This window comes from Scardinius erythrophthalmus, assembly GCF_964197995.2.
Source record: "Scardinius erythrophthalmus genome assembly, chromosome: 16".
Lineage (NCBI taxonomy): Eukaryota > Metazoa > Chordata > Actinopteri > Cypriniformes > Leuciscidae > Scardinius > Scardinius erythrophthalmus.
Window position 1 is genome coordinate 29961868 of NC_138236.1, and position 23604 is coordinate 29985471.

At 36.1% G+C, this 23604-nt stretch overlaps 1 protein-coding gene and 1 long non-coding RNA gene across 3 annotated transcripts; one reads left to right on the forward strand and one right to left on the reverse strand.

Moving 5' to 3' along the window:
* Positions 1–3661: 3661 nt before the first annotated feature.
* LOC308704603 lies at positions 3662–6439 on the reverse strand. 2 transcript variants are annotated; one of them, XR_014031819.1, is made up of 6 exons: positions 6306–6439; positions 6060–6124; positions 5733–5788; positions 5300–5340; positions 4756–4863; positions 3662–4208 (listed from the first exon to the last, which is right to left on the reverse strand). It is a non-coding gene; the product is annotated as an uncharacterized lncRNA (long non-coding RNA). The 2 variants fall into 2 exon arrangements; XR_014031820.1 differs by having other exon boundaries at positions 4071–4208; positions 5300–5380.
* Positions 6440–8633: 2194 nt separating this feature from the next.
* Positions 8634–22341, forward strand: LOC308704186 (zinc-regulated GTPase metalloprotein activator 1-like). The gene is made up of 11 exons (XM_081388321.1): positions 8634–8779; positions 9061–9188; positions 9398–9484; positions 9972–10068; positions 11880–11971; positions 13496–13555; positions 13649–13686; positions 17427–17473; positions 19155–19241; positions 21499–21543; positions 22130–22341. Exons 2-11 carry the CDS (start codon positions 9089–9091, stop codon positions 22188–22190), a joined length of 714 nt encoding a protein of 237 aa, XP_081244447.1. The 5' UTR covers positions 8634–8779; positions 9061–9088; the 3' UTR covers positions 22191–22341.
* Positions 22342–23604: the final 1263 nt, after the last annotated feature.

A 23604-nucleotide genomic window follows, 5' to 3' on the forward strand; every position in this document is an offset into this window, starting at 1 on the left:
AAAACTCACAATACATATAATAAATTCAGCAACATATTGCCTTCATTACTCAGTGAACTTTAACCAAATGAACACCTCTAAACATACCAATATTAGCTGGAAAGAATGAAGGAAACAAGAGCGTCTTGTCTCAACAGTGTCCATGTGCTCTCCGAGGCTGTGTAACTCATAAGCTGTGTCCCAATGTGAAGACTGCATCCTTCGAAGGCTGCGGACTTCAAACGATGCAGCCTATGCGTCCTCCGAACGACACACCGTGTAGCCTCCGTAGGATTTCCTAATTGCACAGCCAGGTGTTCCCAATCACCGCTCCAGGCGCCAAGCAACGGTGCGAGAGTATGCTGCCATCCTGATAAATCATTTGATATAATTGAGTAAACAGCTAGGAGCCAGAATTGGCTATTGTCATTTTTATGTTTTATAATTTTATTGGAGGACATGGTAAGGATGTTTCAGGTCACGTACTTTCGGCTTAGTCGAAGATTCAAAAGTTCATTTATATCTTACCTTGATGCGATTTTGTAGGCTAGTGTAGGCTATCATTTTTATTATGCACATAAATGGACCGGTAAATATATTTACACAGGTTTTCAGCCCTATTTGAATATAAAACCCAGTTGAATATAAAAAGTCCAGAATATTACTCCCGCTCGTCATCGGCAGCTGTCAGTCACTGTTGCTAGGCGACAAGAACAGTCCTCCGTAGGCTAGACCGGTCCGAGCGCTTCAGATGCGCCCTTTGAAACGGGACGGAGCTGTAGTTAGCAACAATTTGCTAATATTGTGACAATAGGCCTACATTTTGTTACTTTAATTTTCAAAATAACCAGTGGTGGTATGTAAAGAACTACATACTTCGTTAATACTCGAAGTAATTTTGCAATCCTAAATGCAATCCTAAGGCAGATCAAATTAACCATGGCTTGTTAACAACAACAGCACAATACATTTCAGCAAAGATGTGATCTCAACTTTCTTACTTTGTATTTTTAAAATCATAATCAGAAATCATATTTCTGAATACTCAAATTTGGTTAAACCTTTGTAGATATATAGCTTGCATGAAAGCACTACAAAAACACATAAAAGTGAAACCCCATTGCTTTATCTACTGCTTTTCTTATTGTTGTGGGCTTTACAGGGTGAGTGATATTTCTTATTTAAACAAGTTAGACAGACTAGTGCAAATATTACAATAAAATTTAATTACATTTATTTAGTTTTTTTTTTTTTTTTTTAATTGCAGTTTAATAAATTGAGCTTTCTGCTCCTTGCTCCCTGAAACAATTATTAAACTAATATTAGCACAGGTTTTGCCTCAGACCACCTGACAAATGAAGCCACGCAACGGTGACGAAGGAGTTAAGTTTATAAGAAAGAAAAACTTGAGGCTTTTAACTGTGGTTTCACTAGCTATTTGAGTAAATGAAAACATAATACTTACATTTAAATGTGAATTTGCCGTCCACCAGCGAACTCTCGGCCGTAATTTTTTTTAAAATAAAAATGCTGTCGTCACCGGCGCACGATGAATTATGGGGTAGGATAGTCCGCTAAGTGTCCATTTATGTATCCTTCCTTTCACGGGGAAACGAACGGTGCATTTGGCGTCGCTTTAGCCTTCGTCGCGCCGCACCGCGATGACGCAACCGGCCTTCGAATACGGCCTTCGGAGGATGCAGAACTGAATTGGGACAGCCTTCATCATGCCGCGGTGACGCAATCGGCCTTCCAATGCGACCTCCGAAGTGTGCAGCCTTGAGGGCCAAGATGGCGTCTTGCTGAGTAGATCTGTTATTTGCACCTGTTCTGGTTAAGAAGGATTTTTTTGGTCAACGGGTCGTTATTTTGCTCCTATGGCGGATGATTTTACTCGCTAAAAACTGTAAAACAAAAGCTGGAACCCGCCTTTGAGTTTAATGGGCAAAAAACGAGTTAATAGGAACCTGCGTGCCTCGTGGAACTTGGACAGTCTGATGTCTTGTGAATCTCTTGAACAAAACATGGATGTCTCCGTGCCTGAATCGGGAGAAGCCTCCCTAAGATCACAAGATAAGTTTGAAAAGGATTTTGACGGATGTGCTACACCTAGCAAAAGTCCTCCTGGAAAAAAGAAAAAAGCTGATAGTGTTGTATCGCTTACCGAGATATTCGACGCCATTCAGTCCCTGAACTCCAAGCAAGACGCGGTTTTTCAAAAGATAACTCACATCGAGAGCTCCATTGAGATCACAACTGCGGCTGTGAACTCTTTATCTGACACCGTCAATCGACTCCTTTCAGATGTTGCCACTCACGGCGAACGGATCGGTAAGGCCGAAGCTTCGATACAACATATGCAACAGGAGAATGTGTCTCTCATGTCTAGAGTGGATGAGCTAGAAAGGTACAGCCGCAGATGGTGTTTGAAATTGCTTGGAGTGAAAGAACGTGAGGAAGAAAATGTCCGAACGATCGCCATCAATCATCTTGCCAGGGTGGTCCCGCGAATTAAAGATAAGCTGGAGGACGCTGTGGATGTGGTCCATCGTGTAGGCAAACAACGGCCGGATGGCTCGCCGCGACACATCATCATTCGATTTGCCACACGGAGGTACCGCGACATCTTATGGGTGGAAGCTAAGAATTCTCTCTACCTGAGAGAGCACGCTCTCTGTATCAAGGAATCTCTCTCCAAAGCGGACATTGATAGTCGGAATAAACTTTGGCCCCTTGTCCTGGCGGCACGGACCCAGCTAACAATTTAACGTTCTGGGAACGTTCTGGGAACGTTAGTTTTTGGTTCCCAGAACGTTCCCAGAACGTTCCCAAGAACGTTCCCTATTGGTTAGCCAGGAAAGTTTTCTTTACGTTAATAGAACGTTCCCTATAGGTTAGGGGAACGTTCCCGGAACGTTCCCGAAAGGTTCCCAGAACGTTCCCGAAAGGTTCCCGCAAGGTTCTCGTAACGTTCCCGGAAGGTTAGGGGAACGTTCCCGGAACGTTGCCGAAAGGTTCCCAGAACGTTCCCGGAACGTTCTCCTAACGTCTACACATCCTGATATGCCTGTACACAAATTGTAGGTCTACAAACAACATATTCTACATTGTTTATTGTTCAAACACTTAAGAATCCTATGAATATATTATTACAATAAATTGAATTTACAGAAACTATCACTAATAAGTAAATCAATCAGTTTGTATTAAATAAATAAATCAGCACACAATCCATGTTTTTGTTTATTCATTGTTTAATTATCAACCTAAAATAAGTCATTAAAAACAGCGTTAGCAAAATGTATTCAGGAACAGTAATTTACATTTAATATTTCAAACATGAAAATATTTCAAATAAAACTGCACAAACATTTTAATTAAAACGATCTTTTTGCAAACTGTAGCCTATAACTTTGGCTATAAAGTTGAAAAAGTATTCATTTATATACAATATACATGAATGTGCCAATCTTCACTCCGCTCAAAACATTTAAACTCCCAACACCATCTGCAAATTTAACAAGAAAATTAAAAGACAACGCGTTACATGGACACACAATCCCATGCCAAAATTCAAGCCCTGTAATGGCATTAATATTCATCTGGAGCAAATGAAAAGAGTGAGGTGGGATTGTGGATCACAATTGGGATCACAAGCTGTAGGAGATATGAGCACGAGCGCTGCTGGTATCATGTATTTATTCAGATATTTCAGCATCAATGTGTATAGAAAAATTTATATATTTCAAAACACTACATTGCATTTATTTATATTGCACTATTTATTATTTCAGACTACAAATCAAAAAAGGAATGTTTTATATAGGGGTAAGGATACCCATATTAAGCCTCTCTCTCTGAAGTCAAATAAAAAACAGAGAAAATAATATTTAAGTCTAGTGAACTCTGACCTGCGAATTCGCTCTACCTTTTATGTATAAGTCTCACCTCCAATGAAGAATTTGAAAACCTGTAACTGCTGTGTTGTTTATGAGAAAGAAAGTGAAAAAAAGTTTGAAACTGCTATCAATTTTTTTTTTTTAATCTCTGTGACTTTACACCTACAAATTCCACTGTCACAGGTGCTCAGTTTTGCTATAATGAAACCCTCACAGAACATGGTAATAATCAGCCATCCATGCAAAAGCAAAGGTCGGTGTAGTTTACAGGTGCATCTGTCCAGGCCAACATCTGATGCCTTGATGCCTTCCGCTGGGATCCCAGAAAACCTGAAATAAAAAAATAGTACAGTTCAAAATCTATCATACATACATCTCATCTGGTATCACAAATTATCATTCCAGGTTCACTTTAAGATATGCTCAATATTAGTGCTGCACAATATTGAAAAATTTAGAGTTTATTTAGAGATATCAGCCGTATGGTTTAGTGCATGCGCTAACGGCTCCAGGTTTGTATCTGGTAAATTACCCCACTAATAATGCCCAGAATGGTACCAAACTACTACAGTAGTACAAATAGGTTCTGTACTCATTAAACGAGGCATTGGAAAGTTTGTAAGTACATCAGGAGTTTATTTAAATAACACTTGCCTGACGGCGAATGCTACTGCTGATGTTGACGTCACTTTATGAGTACAGAACCTATTTGTACTACTCATTTTCCCCGACATAGAGCAGACCGGCACACAACAAAAACTGCTGTTCGGATGTTCCCTTTTCTGATATTTTAGCCTTCGTGACATTTTAATTAAAACAGAAGTAAGAATTTTAGTGTAATAAGCAAAAATTAACAGTAAACTCAGAGATCACCTACCGCTGCAGATGTGTACGGAAGTGAAAAGCGGAAATGCTTAGACCTCTTTCCGGTTCAACCGCTGGGCGCTCCGCATAACCTCTATTGGGGGGATTTTGTAGAGTGAACCTGCATAGAAAATTACAATAGATAACAAGCATAGATAAATACAATAGAAGAAAAACACAGTTGAAATAAGCAGTGCATTATGTTTTTCAGTTAAATCTAACTTATCAGGTACAGAAATTGATTTATCAAAATGTAAAATAAGTCTTCAGTGTAAAAATAAAATAACTATAAAATTAATGTATCTTTGCTAAAGCTACAAGTCATTCTCTCTTTTGATGTTTGATCACCATTGGCGACACAAGCAGCTGCGGGTACGTTAGGCTGCTGTCCCTTTAAGACGAATGCGCAGAACTAATATAAATGACACGCATCCGTTTTCTTTCTGTTTAAAACACAAGACAAGAGGAAACTCGCCATTTTGACTTCATTTTGCGTGCACGTGTCTGTTTAAGCTAAAAAAAAAAAGTGAAAGAGAACTGAATTCGGCTAAACTCACCTTCTTCATCTACTGACTGTGGATGGCATCAAGGTCTTGTCCTGAAGAATACAGGGCCAAACAATAGGGATTTTATCTCATCTGGTAACAAGAGCAAAGCCATAACTTTAAGAACTCTAATGATATATTTACCCCCTGATATTGCATTGGGGATATCAATTCAAACATTTTTAAAGGCTAAGAGTATGAGCCACAGCTGCCCAAGATATCTAGGGGTTGCAAATTAGTCATGGCTATAAACCTGTATGCATGGCATCTACTTTGTATTTTTTATAAAGCAATGTTCTATGCATTTGTCCCTGTCAAATAAACATTAAATAAATAAATCTGTGAAAAATAACTGCCTAAAGTTGTCGACCCCCTGAACCGCATTTAAAAGTACAAAGAATTTCAGTATTGATCAATAAAAAAAAATAAAAAAATACATAAATACCTTTGAGTTGGACAGTATGTTGTCAGTCTCATTGGCCAACATAATTCAAAACAGACCTAAAGAAATAAAATAAAATATAGTAATCATCAGGATATCATGTTATCATAATAGTTAAATGAATTATTATAACTATGACCATTATAATATTGTATTAGTCGCCTATTATTTAGCTGATTATTTAGCTTACAGGCTTCTCAAGGACAATCTCACTGAAAAAACTTGGGGTTAATGATTTTAAAATGTGAGACTTATTTCAAAAGCATAAATCTTACAGACCCCAAACCTTTGGACAGCAGTGCACTGCATGTTTGAGGTGGTTTTGCTTACTAGTCATATGGTTCATAGAGATTTTCTTGGACAGGGAGTGCAGCAGGCCATCACAGCATGATGATCTAGGAACATAACATGCTGTTTGTCACAGAGCCAAAAATATTACATGTGATAGGTTTATTACAAGGAACCAAGCTAGAACAGAGGTGAAATGCAGAAAAGATAAATATATACAAATCTTAAGATAATATATTGTGAAATAAATGCATATGGAATTATCATCATGATTAAACAATAACTCACCCCTTGTTGTAGAGTTTTATTTTTTCTCTCGCTATTCTGAAATCACATTTTAGCAATATTGGTAAGTAACGTCACTGATTAAGTTAACAATACAGTGCATTCTTTTTGGTTAGCCTAAATAAATTAGCTTACTTCCCATTGACAAATTACCAGCAAAACTATCAAAAACTGTTATCTACACTAAATATGTGTTTAAAAACCCAAACTTTCATAAATAAGACCTCAACTTAACGTAACTTAGGCCTAACGTTGTCTTTTGAAACCGGTTAGCTAGCGTAGATGCTAACGGACTTTTTCAAAGACATAAAACCATTTCTTTAAAATAAATATTTAACAGAAGCGTGTCAATTACACGTAAGAAATGTGTCAGGGGCGTTTGTGTGTATTATTTGTGAGATTTTGTTGTCTAAACTTACCTGAAAGCAGTGAAACCAACAGCGAGAGACGGGAGTTTTGTTGTTTGTCAGTTGTCGATGACGTTTCCATCTGCTCTCGAGCAGCGCACGTGCTCCAGTGTTTGATCACGCGCATGCGCATTAAAACACTTCAAAGTCATGCAGCATTTAAATAAACATATAGAATTAAAATATAACATAATTTAAAATATCATTAATAAAAAGTTATTGCGAATAGATCTGAACGTTGTTGGTTATCTTATAACCTTAGGGGACCGTACTGACGACGTTGTCAGTTGGTAATCTGCCTGTTAATAGTAGGCTAAGTGATATTAAAATAATAACCTGCAGAGAACGTTCCCAGAACGTTCTCTTTAGGTTATACAAATAAAACCTAAAACCTGCAAGGAAACGTTCTGGGAAGGTTCTCTTTAGGTTCTAAAAATTAAACCTAAAAATAACCTGCAGGGAACGTTCTGGGAAGGTTCTCTTTAGGTTATTAAATAACAACCTGCAGGGAACGTTCCCAGAACGTTCTCTTTAGGTTATAAATTTAAACCTAAAAATAACCTACAGGGAACGTTCTGGGAACGTTCCCTTAAAGTTATAAAAATAGATCCTAAAAATAACCTACAGGGAATGTTCCCAGAACGTTCTCTTTAGGTTATAAATTTAAACCTAAAACTAACCTACAGGGAACGTTCTGGGAACGTTCCCTTAAAGTTATAAAAATATATCCAAAAAATAACCTAAAGGGAATGTTCCCAGAACGTTCTCTTTAGGTTATAAATTTAAACCTAAAAATAACCTACAGGGAACGTTCTGGGAACGTTCCCTTAATGTTATAAACAAAGATCCTAAAAATAACCTACAGGGAACGTTCCCAGAACGTTCTTGTTTGGTTCCCAAAAAAATAACCAAATGGGAACCAAACGGGAACGTTAGGGGAACGTTCTGTGTTTGCTGGGAATCAGCTTTCGGTAGAAACAATTTTCAAATGTTTGATGGAGTTTTTACACAACACCCCTGCTTTCTTCAGACGGCACTCCAGTGTGCCGCGGCACAACTGGGAAACACTGCATTAAAATATCCACACACACACACACACACACGCACACACACACACACGCACACACACACACACACACACACAAAACACTAAAACGATGTTATAGGCCTATATTTTGTTGACTTGTGTACTTACATTATTCCACCAAATGTTTTCCACATTGTTTAAATCCAGAGAAATTTGCAATTTTAACCAACGACATGGCCCGTGTTGCGTCGCCTGTCAGTGGAGTCATGTCCCCACAGTCAGCTTTCAGTAGAAATTAACAATGGAAACACAGTGTGCTTTCTGAAAAAAATCTGACGTATGAATCAAAGCCGACGATCTCTGGTAGTGTAGCATTCCACAGCTGTTTGTTTTGCATACATTTGCATATCAGGAATTTTTAATTCTGAAGTGAACCAATCCTTTAACTGCCAAGCAAAAATAGACAATTTTTGCAACCCTGTTACTAAAATTTGGGTTTAAAAGCCAGATTTGATATAGCATGATCAACTTATTTTCATAAAATTCAAGGAAAATGCTGTAACTATTTTGAGTGAAGAGTTAGGTGCATCATGGCTAGTTTGCTATCAGCTGGTCTGATCTTTAGGCATTATAAACCAATGCACACATTTGTTGTTAATTTTCACCATAATTAACTTTATGGTTTATTTTATTGAATTGTTTGTATATGAAGTTAAAAGACCTCAAGTTGATTTCTCAAAGACAATTTTGATTTATTTATTTATTTGTTCGTTTGTTTGTTTTTGCGACCCTTCTATTTAGTCACTTGTTATGCTAAACCTAATGCTGAACAATGCTAAAAAATAAAAAATAAAAATGCAATGCGTTTTTAAACAGGAACTCTCACTGCAAGTCAATGCGCAGGTCGGACCGTGATTACAGACACACCAGCATATACCCCTTAGCGAAATATTGCGGGTTTTATTACAAACTGGACGACAGATATCACTCCGCAAGTCACGGTTTAAAGGAATACTTCACTAAGAGCTCGTATTTCGTAAATTGTAAGTTGTCTTTAATTTGTGTGTTTAAGCTTCGAAATGAATAACGTTACATGGCGCTTGCAGAGTAGTGCCAAACCGCTCTGTATTGACAGCGAAAATGACAGCACATGTGTCTCTAAAATCAACGTTCTGATCTGTCAAACATGGTGAAATATAAAATATGTCCGATTTATATTCGTCCTACCCTGAGTAATCTTATCACTGAAGAATGAATGTCGTGTCATATGCATTTATATAATATACAACCCTCATTTAATCTGAACTCCAATTTGTGTTTCTAGATTTTCATTATTTTAAAAGATCTCAGTAATGGAAGAAGAGGATGAATGTCCGGAGTTAGTTCCCATCAAGGAGAAGCCCACTGGACCCACAGCTCAGATACCTGTTACCATCATCACTGGATACTTGGGTCAGCTTTTAAGCAGTCCAAAGTGCATTGATAAAGCATACCAAACCTTTTTTATTTAATTTCTTTACTTAAAAATATGATTCATCTATAGTATTAAAGTAAAAATGCACAATAATATGCAAATACAGGTTATTATATCCTAGTTTGCAGAAGAAACTACAATTTTACTCCAAGTGGTTTAACTTTATTTCTCTCTTTTCCATATACAGGTGCTGGAAAGACGACACTTTTGAACTACATATTAACAGAACAACATAATAAACGAATAGCTGTCATACTTAATGAATTTGGTGAAGGTAAGTTATAAAATGAGCAAAGAAATAAGCGATCAAAAGACCTCCAGCGTTGTTCTTATGCCTAGATTTTTTTAAATCCAGTCCCTCTGGATTTTTCACTGTCATGACCAGAAGAGGGCAACAAATTCATTCCCTATTTCCTCAAACAGCGCAGTATAGTAGGACCTTAACCCAAAAATGATCATTTTGTCATCATTTACTCACCCTCATGTTGTTCCAAACCTTTATGGGTTTCTCTCTTCTGTTGAGAACGAAAGAAGATCATTTAAAGAATGTTGGTAACCAAACATTTGACAGTAGCAATTGACTTCCATAGTAGGAAAAAAATACTATTACATTACATATAATATTACATACACATACAATACATATTTTACCATAATTTCATGATGGTAATATTCATGAACATGCATCAAAAGTGCACAGATTATTGTAATGTGGGTCTGCTTTGCACATAAGCTTGACTCTGTGCTGTGTTGTCCTGCAGGCAGTGCTCTGGAGAAGTCTCTAGCTGTGAGTCAAGCAGGAGAGCTCTATGAGGAGTGGTTGGAGCTGAGGAACGGCTGCCTGTGCTGCTCTGTAAAGTACGCCCTTTCAAATACTGGGACGAATTGTCTATAAAGTATATGGGTGAATGTTGTGTGTGTGTGTGTGTGTGTGTGTGTGTGTGTGTGTGTGTGTGTGTGTGTGTGTGTGTGTGTGTGTGTGTGTGTGTGTGTGTGTGTGTGTGTGTGTGTGTGTGTGTGTGTGTGTGTCCTGTAGTTGTGTGAAGAATAAATATTGTTCCATCTGGGCCACACAACTATTGTTGGATTTTAAGATGGATTAACTGGAAACCCACTATTTCTGCTTGCCTATTACATTCCAGTGACTAAAGAACTGTTGTACTTTTGAAACTCTTCAGTTTGTTTGTTTGATTCGTTCAAAATTGAGTTTAAAAAGAAATACTGGTTAACCTTAGCCTGGCAAGCCAGACCTACATCAAGATGTTAGGTCTGGAAACTCACCATAGTCACGGCTCAATCCGAGGGGCGGGATAAACGGCTGTCTTTCAAATTCCCTCTGCACGCAATAGGACAGCGCTTCAACCAACCAGAGCATTTTCCCAACAGCGGAGCTAGTTGATAGATTCAACTTTTGCCATATCTGGCCGGCAAAACGACGAACACATCTTCCTTTTTTTAAGAATGACTTAAGTGCCGTTCTTTGCTCTTTTCTCAAAGAAAAACTTAACTCCAAGTCCTCCAGAGTCGCGGCCAAAGCCGATTCGAAAGACCGTTGTTCTCCATCAGCAGCTGCCATTCTTTGTTTTCAAGTAGCAGCAGCCAGGTAACCGTCGCAACTCTGTCGTCATATGTTAAGCCCGCCCCCGCCTACTCTATACACAACGTGATTGGCCTGACCCAATCTGGGTTTTTGCAGCGAGAAGGTTTATTGAGAGTTGCTAGACCCACCTGGCTGCGAAATACATTTTGCTGCCGCTAGGGTGCGTCTAGATTTCTAGGCTAGGTTAACCTAGGATTTTTTTTATTTTGTGACAATTTCTCATTTAGGGTCATGAACATGCCTGCAAAGTTTTGACACTTTGGGTGTTGTGAAATGAGGGTACAACATTTTTGACGATTTTGATGTTCGCAGGTCACAGACCAAATATATATATAAAAAAAAAAGGGTTTCTGAACTACCCTCTTAGGTTATTTAAAATTACATTATCCAAAGAAATGTACACTGCGTTGACGGCGTACATTTTTATCAGTTAATATCGAAGAATGTTAATATCGCTGGGAATCAAACGCATGATTTTGGCGTTGCTAGCGCCGTTCTCTACTGTTTGAGCTTCAGGAAAGCACACAAAAATAAAACAAAAACATTTCAAATAAAAATTTAAATAATAAAATTTCAATACTGTTTCTAATATTCATATTTTTTAAACAAATGGTTAAAAAATATGACCTGTAGCTTTTTACAATTTTAAAATAATTTGTTGCTTATTTTTTGTTGTAGTGTGTGAGAAGTATTAATATTAAATGTTTACTCTTTTTACCTAATTTTTTTACTTTTTCATAATGTGATTTTTTTTTCTCCAGGAATTGTATTTAATCCAATTTGGGTCAATTTGACCTGCAACATAAAAATCATACCCAGAATTCAAACATAAAACTGGTTGAAAACATTATATAACTACAGTTGTGTAATGGATAATAATGAACACATACACTAATGTTCAGAAGTTTGGGGTCATGTGACACTGAAATATTTTACAGTATATTAAAATAGAAAACAGTTTTTAATTTTAAAAACAAATTTTAATTTACTATTTACAAACTTTTGAACCATAGTGTACAATTGCATTAAATTATGTCAGATAATACATTATCAACCCTTTCTTTTACAGAGACAATGGTTTAAAAGCTATTGAAAATCTAATGGAGAAGAAAGGAAAGTTTGACTACATCCTTCTAGAGACCACCGGTTTGGCAGATCCAGGTATTTTATGTGTACCAGCAGACACTGATTTGTAACATAACAAATCTCCTTGTTATGATAACTAATGCATCCATTGGCCAGCTTGCTCAAATGTTGTTATCTGTTATCTTTTGTATGGGAGATTTATATATGTTACATCCCTGTTTGTTTACACAGATGTTTAGATTATGCAATATTTTACAGCTTAGAATTAATTTAATTGTTAATTGTTAATTCCTCAATAGACGCAATCTACCTGGTCTTAAGGCCCGTTCACACCAAGCACGATAACTATAAAGATAACGACAAAGATAACTATATATGCGTCCACACCAACGAACGATAACGGTCTTTTTATTCTAAGCACGCGCGCGCGCGCCCCATTTTAAATGCGCGAGACCTTTAAATTAGAATGGATTCTGATTGACTGCCAGTGTTTTATCGTTTGACAGCTGAAAAAAAAATCGTTCTGAAAGTGATCCCAACGATATCGTTCCTCATATCTTTATCGTTATAGTTGTGGTGTGAACTCTGTTATTCTTTAATATGGAGAACGATTTTTAGAATTATATCTTTATCGTTATCTTTATAGTTATCGTCCTTGGTGTGAACGGGCCTTAAGTCCTCACTAGCATTTAGCTTTTAAATGTAACTTTTACTTTGCAAGACAATTTAGACATCTTTGTGTATAGGGATTTTTCTCATACATAGCAAAAAGCACTATAACGTAATTAAGAGTGAAACTGAGATCAATGGAAAGGCAGGAAGGGTCAGCATCTCTGTAGCCAGACTGTGTACATGAGTGATAGATGTCAAGGGCCAGTGGCGTGCAGGACCCTCAGAGCTCAGACACAAGCCCCTCTTCACTGCTCTGCACTGTCATTGGCTGAGACAGGCCTGTCACTCCTGGGGGCCTCAGGGGGATAAGCCCCTCCCCTTCGTCAGAAGATGCTTGTGGGCTGAATGGTTGATGTTCCTGGTGTCTTTCAAGAACATTGCCTTCATTATACTTCTATCAAATATTTATAGAGCTTTCTTATTCTACCTTGACAGTTTGACAAAACTCCATTATGTGAACAAGATGGCCTCAAATTGTAACATGAAACTGTGAAATAACTTTTACAGGAAAAGTTGGAAAACATGGAAACAAACAAAATTTACCTTGTAGTTAAAATTTTTGAAGCCATCCATAAAATTTAGTTATGCATTTTAAAGCACATACCTACACCCTAAACCCCTATGAGTTGTGAGTTTTAAGGCAAAATGTGTTCAATAACTTGATGAACACTGCAAAACCTATGCTAAAATAAAGCATAGTATATAACCCAATTCATTTTTTGCCACACCTTTCAAAGGTGAGTGTCATGAAACTATATTTTGCATAATTTTATTTAAAAAAGTTAAGTAGAATTATGTGATTTCCCACTGTATATTTACAGGGAATTGTAAAATAATTATAACTATTTTTTTTTATTATATATTAAAAATGTTTATTAATGTGATTTATATAAATGTTAATTTATTTATTTATGTTTTCCAAACCAGGAGCAGTTGCTTCCATGTTCTGGGTTGATGCAGAATTAGGGAGTGATGTCTACCTGGATGGTAAATAACTAACTAACTAATAAATGTTGCCTCAGATGAAGTCATTAATGATGTGCCTGTCAATATAATGCAGTTTCCTCATCTCCCACATAGGCATTGTAACGGTTATAGATGCTAAATATGCAATGCAGGTAAGTTGCTGATCCACACACGCTTGTATTATTCTTAGCAATACACAGATTGAATTGATGCACACTTGAATTCTATGCAACTTGTGTTGTTGGCAACCATAAACAGCCAACACTAGTGAACTATTTTACCTATTAAAGTGTTTGTTCACCCAAAAATCCTATCATCATTTACTCACCCTCATGTCATTCCAAGCCCGTAAGACTTTCGTTTATCTTCGGAACACAAATTAAGATATTTTTAAAGCTGTTTTAAAGGTCCGTAACTTTATTTGTGTTCAGTATTTACAAAAATTATATAATAAGCAAGTACATCATGAATCAATTTTCCTAACCATGTTTTTGTCTTATCCTGGATTACTGCAGTACACCTATAATAAGTGTTTATATTCGGACTATTTTAGACTGGTTCGGGTCATACCACTGCGGAGTAGCCCAGTACCTGCGTGACTCGACATAGACAGAAACAGAGAGATGTAGCTCCGGCTACAATGTTCTTCTGTAAGACGCATGAAGTTATGTTTATTAACTGCTAGAGCGCCAAAAGTTACGGACTGCAGCTTTAATGAAATCTGAGCAATTTGTGTCCCTCTATTGACAGTCTACGCAACTTCCACTTTGATGCTTCAAAAAGTTCATAAAGAGATCATAAAACGAATCCATATGAGGTTTAGTCTATATTTTCTGAAGAGACACGATCGCTTTAGATGATGAACAGATTGAATTTAGGGTTTTATTCACATATAAACATTCATCAATGCAAACATCATTTGTGGTAAACGGAAGTTCAATCAGGCTTGCTTGAAATGCGAGAACCAATGAGGTTCATTCTCGTGTTACGCAGCATGTTTTAGCTTCTGCAAGAACCAATGAGGTTCATTCTCGTGTTACGCAGCATGTTTTAGCTTCTGCAAGAACCAATCAGGTTCATTCTCATGTTATGCAGCACTATTGAGCTTCAGCAGGAACCAATGAGGTTTGTTCTCATATATCAAGCAGATTTGTTTGAGCGTTTTTTATGTTCGCTGATCAATGTTTATATGTGAATACATTTGAGCCTAAAGCCTAAATTTGATTTGTTCATCATATAAAGCGATTGAGTCTCTTCAGAAAATTTAGACCATTTAAACCATTCAATTCATATGGATTAGTTTTACGATCTCTTTATGAACTTTGAAACGTCAAAGTGGTAGATGTGTAGCTGTCAATGGAGGGACAGAAAGCTCTCAGATTTCATCCAAAATATCTTCATTTGTGTTCAGAAGAGGAATGAAAGTCTTATGGGTTTGGAACGACATGATGGAGAGTAATTAATGACAGTTTTTGGGTGAAATAACCCTTTTAGAATTATTTGTTCTGATTAATATTATCTATAAAGTTAACTATTTATTGCACTTTGGCAAATTGGCATAACATATATTTTACATTCTAAAAAAAAGCAATAAGCCATTCAATACAATTTTACCTTGGTTAAAGAGGTCTTAATCAGTCATCAATCTTTGTTTTAATCGAAGACATAACAAGCCTTTTATGTTTTATGTATTATGTATATATAGGGATGTACCATTATTACAGTTCTAGCAAAAATTTATATTATTTGTTCGTTTTGTTTGGTTATGGGCGATAACCGATACATTTCTGATATAACAATTCTATCCTATTTTGCCTAAATAAATTAGAAAACACTAAAACTTAAATAAATAAATAAAAATGCATCAAGTAAAATCAGTGTAAACAAAAAAATTGGTAAATAAAAAATGGATACATTTTAAGAAAGATAAAAACCTTTTAATTTTATTTTATATTTTAATTATATTTAATGTAAATGTAATAAACACAAAAGTACACATTTTAAGAATCGGCACTACAATGTTTGAAAAAATAAAGGATAAAGTTTAAAAAAAAAATAAAAAAGATACAAGAGACATTAAATGATCCAGTTAAGAAGTCACTTTAAAAGGTTTGATATATTAAATATTAAAAAGTTTGATACTTTTTTATTTTTTTAATTAGTTGCTTTTTATGAGCTCAACTTTGCATTTGTTTATCGTTTTTTTGTGCACACACACACACACACACACACACACACACACACACACACACACACACACACACACACACACACACACATAGTGTGTATATACATATATATCAAAGCTGGCCTTGTAAGCATTGTGTAATACATTTATACAGAGTTTTTCTCTTTGCTTCAAATAGTTTGTTACTGGAAGGCATTATGTTTCCAGAAAAAAAACATTTATTTTAAATTTAATCTTTAAGTATCGTATCCCACTGACAAAATCTCCCCCCTTGCCGTTCCTCTTCACACTTCAGGCCGGGAGCAGGACAGTGGTACTGACACCTGGGTAATAGGCTGTCATTTAGTGGTGTCAGTCTTGGCAAGTCAGTCTTTTTATTGCAGAGGTGGCACCTCTCGACACTGCGGCCCTCTGGGGTTCTGTGAGCGCCTGTTGAGGTGAAGACGGGAGGGCTTGATAGAAACCGAGGAAATAATGGATATCAGGGCAAATCACTCTAATGGGCCTGTCACCCTTTGTCCTGCTCTTTCATTGTCACTTGATATATTCATCCATATAAGAGATACTTTAGGGTTTGGGGGGCTCAGGTGAGGTGTCTTCTCTCAGGGTTTGACTTGCAGAGACATGCCCAATCAAGTGCCCTTGTTTTCATTGATCTCTGCCAGTCGGTTTGAAAATCGTGCAGACAGATGATGAGGCTTGTCTCGCTCCCAGAGCTCAATGTTATTACATATTGAACACAGACATTGAGACATCCCTCCTTCCAGTCAGCAGAGACGACTGGCAGCACGCAGAATGACATAAATAGGATTGTTTTCAATAAGCAAACTGTTCAGAAGTTATAATATCCTGGAAATTGGATTTCTTTTAGTGAGTTTGCATCTTGTAATCGCAAACTTGTCAGTTTGCTCATCTGCTCGGATGTTAAAGACATATTGTCAGATAGGAAGCTGTACAGAACAGAAGTGTTGAGCCTACAGGACCTTATGAGACATTAAATGTTCTTATCATTCTATTAGATATTATAAATGATATAATTCCATCTCTGAGTTCTGATTGCACGAGTTGCATTCAAGCTGCTATTAAAAAAAAGCCAATATTACACACACCTGTGACTGCATATCATCACTTGAATATTATATGCATCAACTTGTGTTGCTCGACAACTATAAACAGATTACACTACTGAAATTTTTTTAACTATTAAGAATTATTTGTTTTGATTAATATTATCTAGAAGATTAACTGTTTATTGCACATTGGCATATAATTTACCTTCTAAAAGCAATAAGCCACTCAATGCAATTTTACCTTGGTTAAAGAGGTCTTAATCAGTCCATAAGAATTCATCAAGCTTTATTTGAAGATACATTTGTGATATTATAATTGCATACTATTTTAAAATTTACAAGTGAATTTATTTAGACATCACAACATTATAATGTGCACTATGAAAAAGGGATATTCATTGTAAAATTTGATAAACATCACATTTTAGAATGTTATTAAATAATTGAAAAAATGATATTCAGCTGAGAACCAATAAGGTGCTAATCACTGAAATAATTGTGCATCACTGAAATAAAATCAAAATAAAAAATGAATTTATACGACAAAAAACTATGATTTATGAAGGTTTGTTGTTGTAACAGTTGTTTTGTATGTGTTATGTAATCATTCTGTCATTTTCTATTTGTCTTCTAGCATCTAACAGAAGAAAAGCCAGAGGGTCTTATCAATGAAGCTGCCAGGTAAAACCATATTTGATTCATTAATATCCTCCTGAGACCCAGCCAGAGACTTTTGGACGTAATATTTTAGTGAATTTCTCTGAGACCATACATGTCACAGGTTTAAAGAGCACATTCAGGGCTTTGCGGAGATACCAAATGTTTGGAGGTCTGACCATGACCACTCCTCCTCCTTGGTCTTTAAAAATGACTGACATTGACTGAATGTCTGAATCTAGCACTCTTGTGCAAATATGATATCATTTTGTAATTATCATTTAAATCTGGCTAATTTTCAGATTGTTTGTTATAAATGAACATCTTGGGAAAACATCATGGGGTTTCAAATTAAAATATGGCTTTCTGTTACGAAACAGGGCATTGATTTCATACACTGTAGAGGACTTAGATCATGTTTATCAGGCATTCTGGGGAGACACAACAAATGAATAGGGAAAGAAAATATATATCAACATTCCTATGAAATATGAGATATTCTTATGAAAAATGTATTACGCCCATTATTACACTTCTTTTTTCATTGCATGTTGCCACAAGAGCACATTAATATGCAAATTAGACGTACATATACATTGTATAGTGTATTTGTCCACGTTTACACTTATATTGTATAAACTAACAAATCATTCTGTTATATCTTTCATAACATAGTTGATAATTGTCTTCATACAAATTTTGGTTAAAAAATAGCCTTAAAAATTGATTGGCTAATGGAAAAACAATATTGTTTTTGCCTAAAGTGTCTTCATTTTCTTAATAACTGAGTCCTGGTGAGGACATACTAACATAAAATATTAATTGATTTATTTTCAAAAAGATTTCTTATTATCCAAACAATGTAATGACATTAAAAAATCTAAAGTCACAAAAACTTTGTTTCTGGGTCTCAGGAAGATATACAGTATAAATATGATGTTCGACGGAAAAAGTTTAAAGTCTTCATCATTACAATAAATAACTCATTATGCATCATACAGTTCTATAAGAATCCAGAGGCCATTTTTCCCCCCATCACACCCAGATTTTTATGAGCACCTCTTGTGTGGTCTTTCAAAATACTATTTGTGACTGTTATCTCTATTAAACATTACAGCTGGTGCTAATGTTTGTGCAAAAACATATCCGATTCCAGCCCAGCTCCCTCCACCTCACCTGCTGCGGTCGGGGTGTTTTTGTTGGGGTTCGGAGGCATGTCGGAATGCTCACAAGTGTCAGAGGCCATAAAAAACGCTTCTGCTCTCTGTTTATGTTTTCCTACCACGCAAAATGGTGGCGCCTTTTGAGTATGGCACGAACCATGCCACCCACACACGACTCAGCAACAGGCAGGGGGATGGATGAAACACAACAAAGACTGTTTGCACACTTACACACACACATTTAGATACAAAGGGAGAGTGGGACATTGAACACGAGCAATAAAGAGAGTGACAAAAGAGAAAGAATGGGACGAGGTGTTCTCGTACTGTATTGTTCTATTGATGTGTTATACGACTGTAATCACACATACTTGCGTACAGCAACTGTAGATGCACATAGAAGCAATTTGCTTTTTATGACGAATAATCCATATGCGACCCTCTGAGGTGTCGTCTGCCTTTGTCGCATGCACATTTAGGAAAGATGGGCAGCATTTATCAGGTGATTGTGAATGGTGCTGAATTCTGCTTTCTTTTTTTAGGCAGATAGCTCTTGCTGATCTGACCATCATCAATAAGACCGATCTAGTGAATGCGACTGAGCTGCTGCAGCTCAGAGATACAGTGAGGTGAGAACTGTCAACCTTTATATTCCTATAGGTTCTTATTAGGGATGTACTGATTATAAAATTCTGGCTGATAATGATTTTTACCGATAAATGGCCGATATTAAATTTTTTTTTAATAAAAAATGACAAAACCAAAATCAATCATTTTAAATGCTACATGTCTTTGGCGCAGTGTTTTTAAAGATTAAGTTTTAGTCAAAGGTATAGTACTAGTTCTACACTACTGGTCAAAAGTTTGGAATAATTAAAGTTTTTTTTATGTTTTTCAAAAGAAATCTCTAGTGCTCACAAAGGCTGCAACTATTTGATCAAAAATGCAGTAAAAACAGAATTATTTTGAAATATTACATTTTGTATATGTTGTAAAATGCCATTTATTCCTAAAGCTGAATTTTTAGCATCATTACTCCAGACTTCAGTGTCACATATAATCACATTATTACATTTTATGTAATAAGTTTTTTTTAAACAGCAATTATTTGAAATAAAACTATCTTTAAAGGGATAGTTCACTTTGAAATTAATTTTTGGTATGTTTTAGCTTACCTCAAGGGCATCCAAGATGTAGGTGTCTTTTTTTCCACTGTAGTTTCAATTTTGATATTTTTACGTCAAACCGTTCTTGTCTGACAGTCATATCATGCAGGTCTATGGTCACTGTCTCAAAGAGCATGCACAGAGTCCAAATTAAAACAATTCCCCATCGTCCAAATTAAACAATTCCCCATCGTAAGTACACATTGATGGCCTAAGACACGAGCGGTTTGTGTGAGAAAACGAACAGTATTTATATTGTTTTTTACCTCTTGTAACACAGCCATGTTCAAGTGATCTGAGGGCGCGAGCGCATCCTGGTGTGTGACGTGTGCGCAGACTGGTGCATAGATACACTAGATGTCGCCTTGGCTACGGCAGTTCATTGGAACGAATGTCTTTAATGCGACATCTATATATATGTGTGTATATATATCTATGCATCAGTCTGCGTACACGTCACACAGCAGGATGCGCCCGCGCCCTCAGATCACTTGGACGTGGCTGTGTATAAGAGGTAAAAACGATATAAATACTGTTCGTTTTCTCACACAAACCGCTCGTTTCGTGTCTTAGGCCATCAATGTGTACTTACGATGGGGAATTGTTTTAATTTGGACTCTGTGCATGCTCTTTGAGGGGGTGACCACAGACCTGCATGATATGACTGTCAGACAAGAACGGTTTGACCTAAAAATATCAAAATTGGAACTACTGCGGAAAAAAAGACACCTACATCTTGGATGCCCTTGAGGTAAGCTAAAACATACCAAAATTTAATTTCAAAGTGAACTATCCCTTTAAATAAATGTATTTTCTGTCACTTGAATCAATTTAATGCATCTTTGTTGAAAAAAAATTGTAAAAATGTTTTACTTACCCCAAACTTGTAAATGGTAGTGTATCACGGTTTCCACAAAAATATTAAGCAGCACAACTGTTTTCAGTGTTGATAAAAATGAGCATCAAATCAGCATATTAGAATGATTTCTGAAGGATCATGTGATATTGAAGACTGCCGTAATGAAGCTGAAAATTCAGCTTTGACATCAGAGGAATACTTTATATTTTATAAAATTATATATACTGTATATTAAATATATTAAAACAGAAAATAGATAAATTACATTTTAATAATACTTAAAAAAATATTGTTTGATCAAATAAATACATTTTTGGTGAGCATAAGAGACTTCTTCAGAAAAACATTTTAAAATTCTTAATTTGTCCAAACTTTTGACCGCCAGTGTATGTTATTCAGTTGATTCTGGTGTCTGTCTTTAATATGTCATGAATGTTTTTGTGGTGAAGACACCAAAACATTTTTATTAATTACAAGTGGTGCTTGCTTAGGCATGTCACTTTTGCTTAAAGATTTGAACCCTCTTACTCAAAGTATTAAATGTTGCAATGTACTATTACTTTTTAAGCAATTTTCTTATGATTTTTGCATGGTGAACAATCAAATGGGGAAAAAAAAAATCAGAAACTTGCTTTTTAGGAGGGAACCCTGTTCATATCTATGTACCAGAATATGAAAATAAGTAAAAACCATTCAGAATACCTTGACAACCAAACATAATATAACATCTTGGCATTGTAATGTTGACCTCTGCTCTTCTTACATTTGCTTCAGAAAATGTAAAAAGTCCAGTTATAATGATACTAGTACTTGTTTACTGAGTTTTTTTTTTTTACATGTGCTCTGTCTTCTTCATTATAGATCAATAAATGGGCTCGTAAAGATTTTGGAGACACAAAAATCCAGGTGAGGCGTTATGCAGAAACCACCAACACAAAACACGCACTTTATTCGGATCCATGATAAAAATGGTGTATGTATTGTACTGTGTTTTTAAGCTGTTTCAAACTTTCTGCATGCATGCAACAAATGTCTGTCAAAACATTTAAATCAGTTAGATTTTAAGACCTGTAATCTTATATGTACACTACTGTAAAAAGATTTTCAGCACCATTACTCTTCAGCGTCACATGGTCCTTCAGAATTAATTCTAATATGCTGATTTGGTGCTCAGGAAATATGTCTTATTATCAATGTTGTAAAATAGTATTTTTTGTAACAGTGTAAACATTTGCTGTTTACTGTCATTTCTGATCATTTTATTGTATCCTTGCTGAATAAAATTAATTTAAAATAAAATCTTACTGACCCTAAACTTGAACAGTAGTGTATGTTCAATCAATTTCAAAAAATGCCCAAAGAAAAAAAAAAGTTTTTCAGCAGTTTTTAGGCTTGATAATGCACTCTTTATCTTCTCATCTATTAATGATATAAAAGACTGACAAAATATTTATAAATAAATACGAATTAAGTGTATTTTCCTTTCTCATAGGGTTGATCTGTCTCAAGTATTAGATTTACATTCTTTTGATACCAAAGATGGCACAAGGTAAGTGTTTTTTGAAGAATAACAATTACAGTACTTAATTCTTACTGAAAGCATTATGGCGATTCTGTTCACTGGTATTTTTTTCCCAGAGGATTTTGTGCATCCGACGAAGATCAAACACTCCATTAGCTCATGCTAATTTTGATGACTTACACAAAAACAAAAAATGAAACACCCAGTTTAAGAGTAATTACAGTGAGACAGACTAAATGTAAATGACTCTGCCCAGCTGCAGAGGATTATAGCCGGTGTCTGCAGTAAAGGTACAGAAGCACTTCCACACAGACTGCCTTTCAGCCCCGACCGTGGCCCATTTGCCCCCCTGAGCACAGGCTGCTTGTCTGGGATGACCCCCCTCTGGTCCGCTGTGTGGTACTCACAGCCCGACGAATAATCCACAGAGCTACGTTTGCCCTCCCCGAGGGGTCAGAGCCCGCTCTCCCGCTCGATTTCTTCTTCTTTCTTTCTGCATTAAGCTCAATCTTACTGTTACTAAACCCAAAGGCTCCTCCGCATCACACCAGCAGCAGGATTAGGGGCTGGCCCGTCAGTGTAGTCAAACCCTTTGAAAGGTTTTAGCTAAGACTGTACATCTGTCTGATGCATTTGTGTATGTAAGAGAATGTTGTTTATTGAAGGTATTTGACATCAATCAATGTACTCGTTTCACATTTAAATGTCTTGAAATCTTGTGTTCTGCAGGTTAGCTGAAATGCTGCAGCTGGTAAAAACAAGCCAACCACATCTAGACAAGGTGAGGATGACTTGTTTTATGACATTTTGAATTGGCATATAGAAAAAAAAAACAATCCAGCTTCTCTTTCTACATGGAGGTTTTGTTTAATGTTAAATGAACCAAACTCTCCATAGGAGCTCTTATCATTGGACGGGTCACTTTCCCGCATCCACCCAGTCGGTCCCACCCTCCCCCTTCAGAGCCAAACTTCACTGCTCTTTTCATGTAAATGAGAGCCCTGTTTTCTCTTGTTATTCCAAAGGAAAAAAGGAAGTGTAACTTTGTGTAACTTTTAGCACAGACAAACAATGGTTTAAGTATCTGTAAAGGGCCCATGTAACACCCCAGAGAACTACAGCAGAATGGGCGCTAAAGCAGTGTAAGTGTTTAAAACCAAGGGGAAATTCATTCAAGTGTTGTACTGATGCTGTTTAAGATTTTAAGGCTTTACTAGGAACAGAAATTATTACCATTTTTAAAATAAAAAAAATAAAAATTGCTGCCTTTTGTGGCATAAAATCCTCTTGATAGCACAATTGCAGCAATCTTACTCTACCGTTCAAAAAAAATAAAAAATAATAATAATACTTTTATTCATCAAGCATGCATTAAATTGTTAAAAAGTGACTAAAGTCATTCATAATGTTACAAAAAGATTTCTATTTTCAAATAAATGCTGTTA

Coding starts and splice junctions, on each gene's coding strand:
- LOC308704186 (XM_081388321.1), top strand. CDS start 9,089: ATGGAAGAAGAGGATGAATGTCCGGAGTTAGTTCCCATCAAGGAGAAG. Junction 9,189..9,397: donor CATCATCACTGGATACTTGG/GTCAGCTTTTAA, acceptor TTCCATATACAG/GTGCTGGAAAGACGACACTT. Junction 11,972..13,495: donor CACCGGTTTGGCAGATCCAG/GTATTTTATGTG, acceptor TTTCCAAACCAG/GAGCAGTTGCTTCCATGTTC.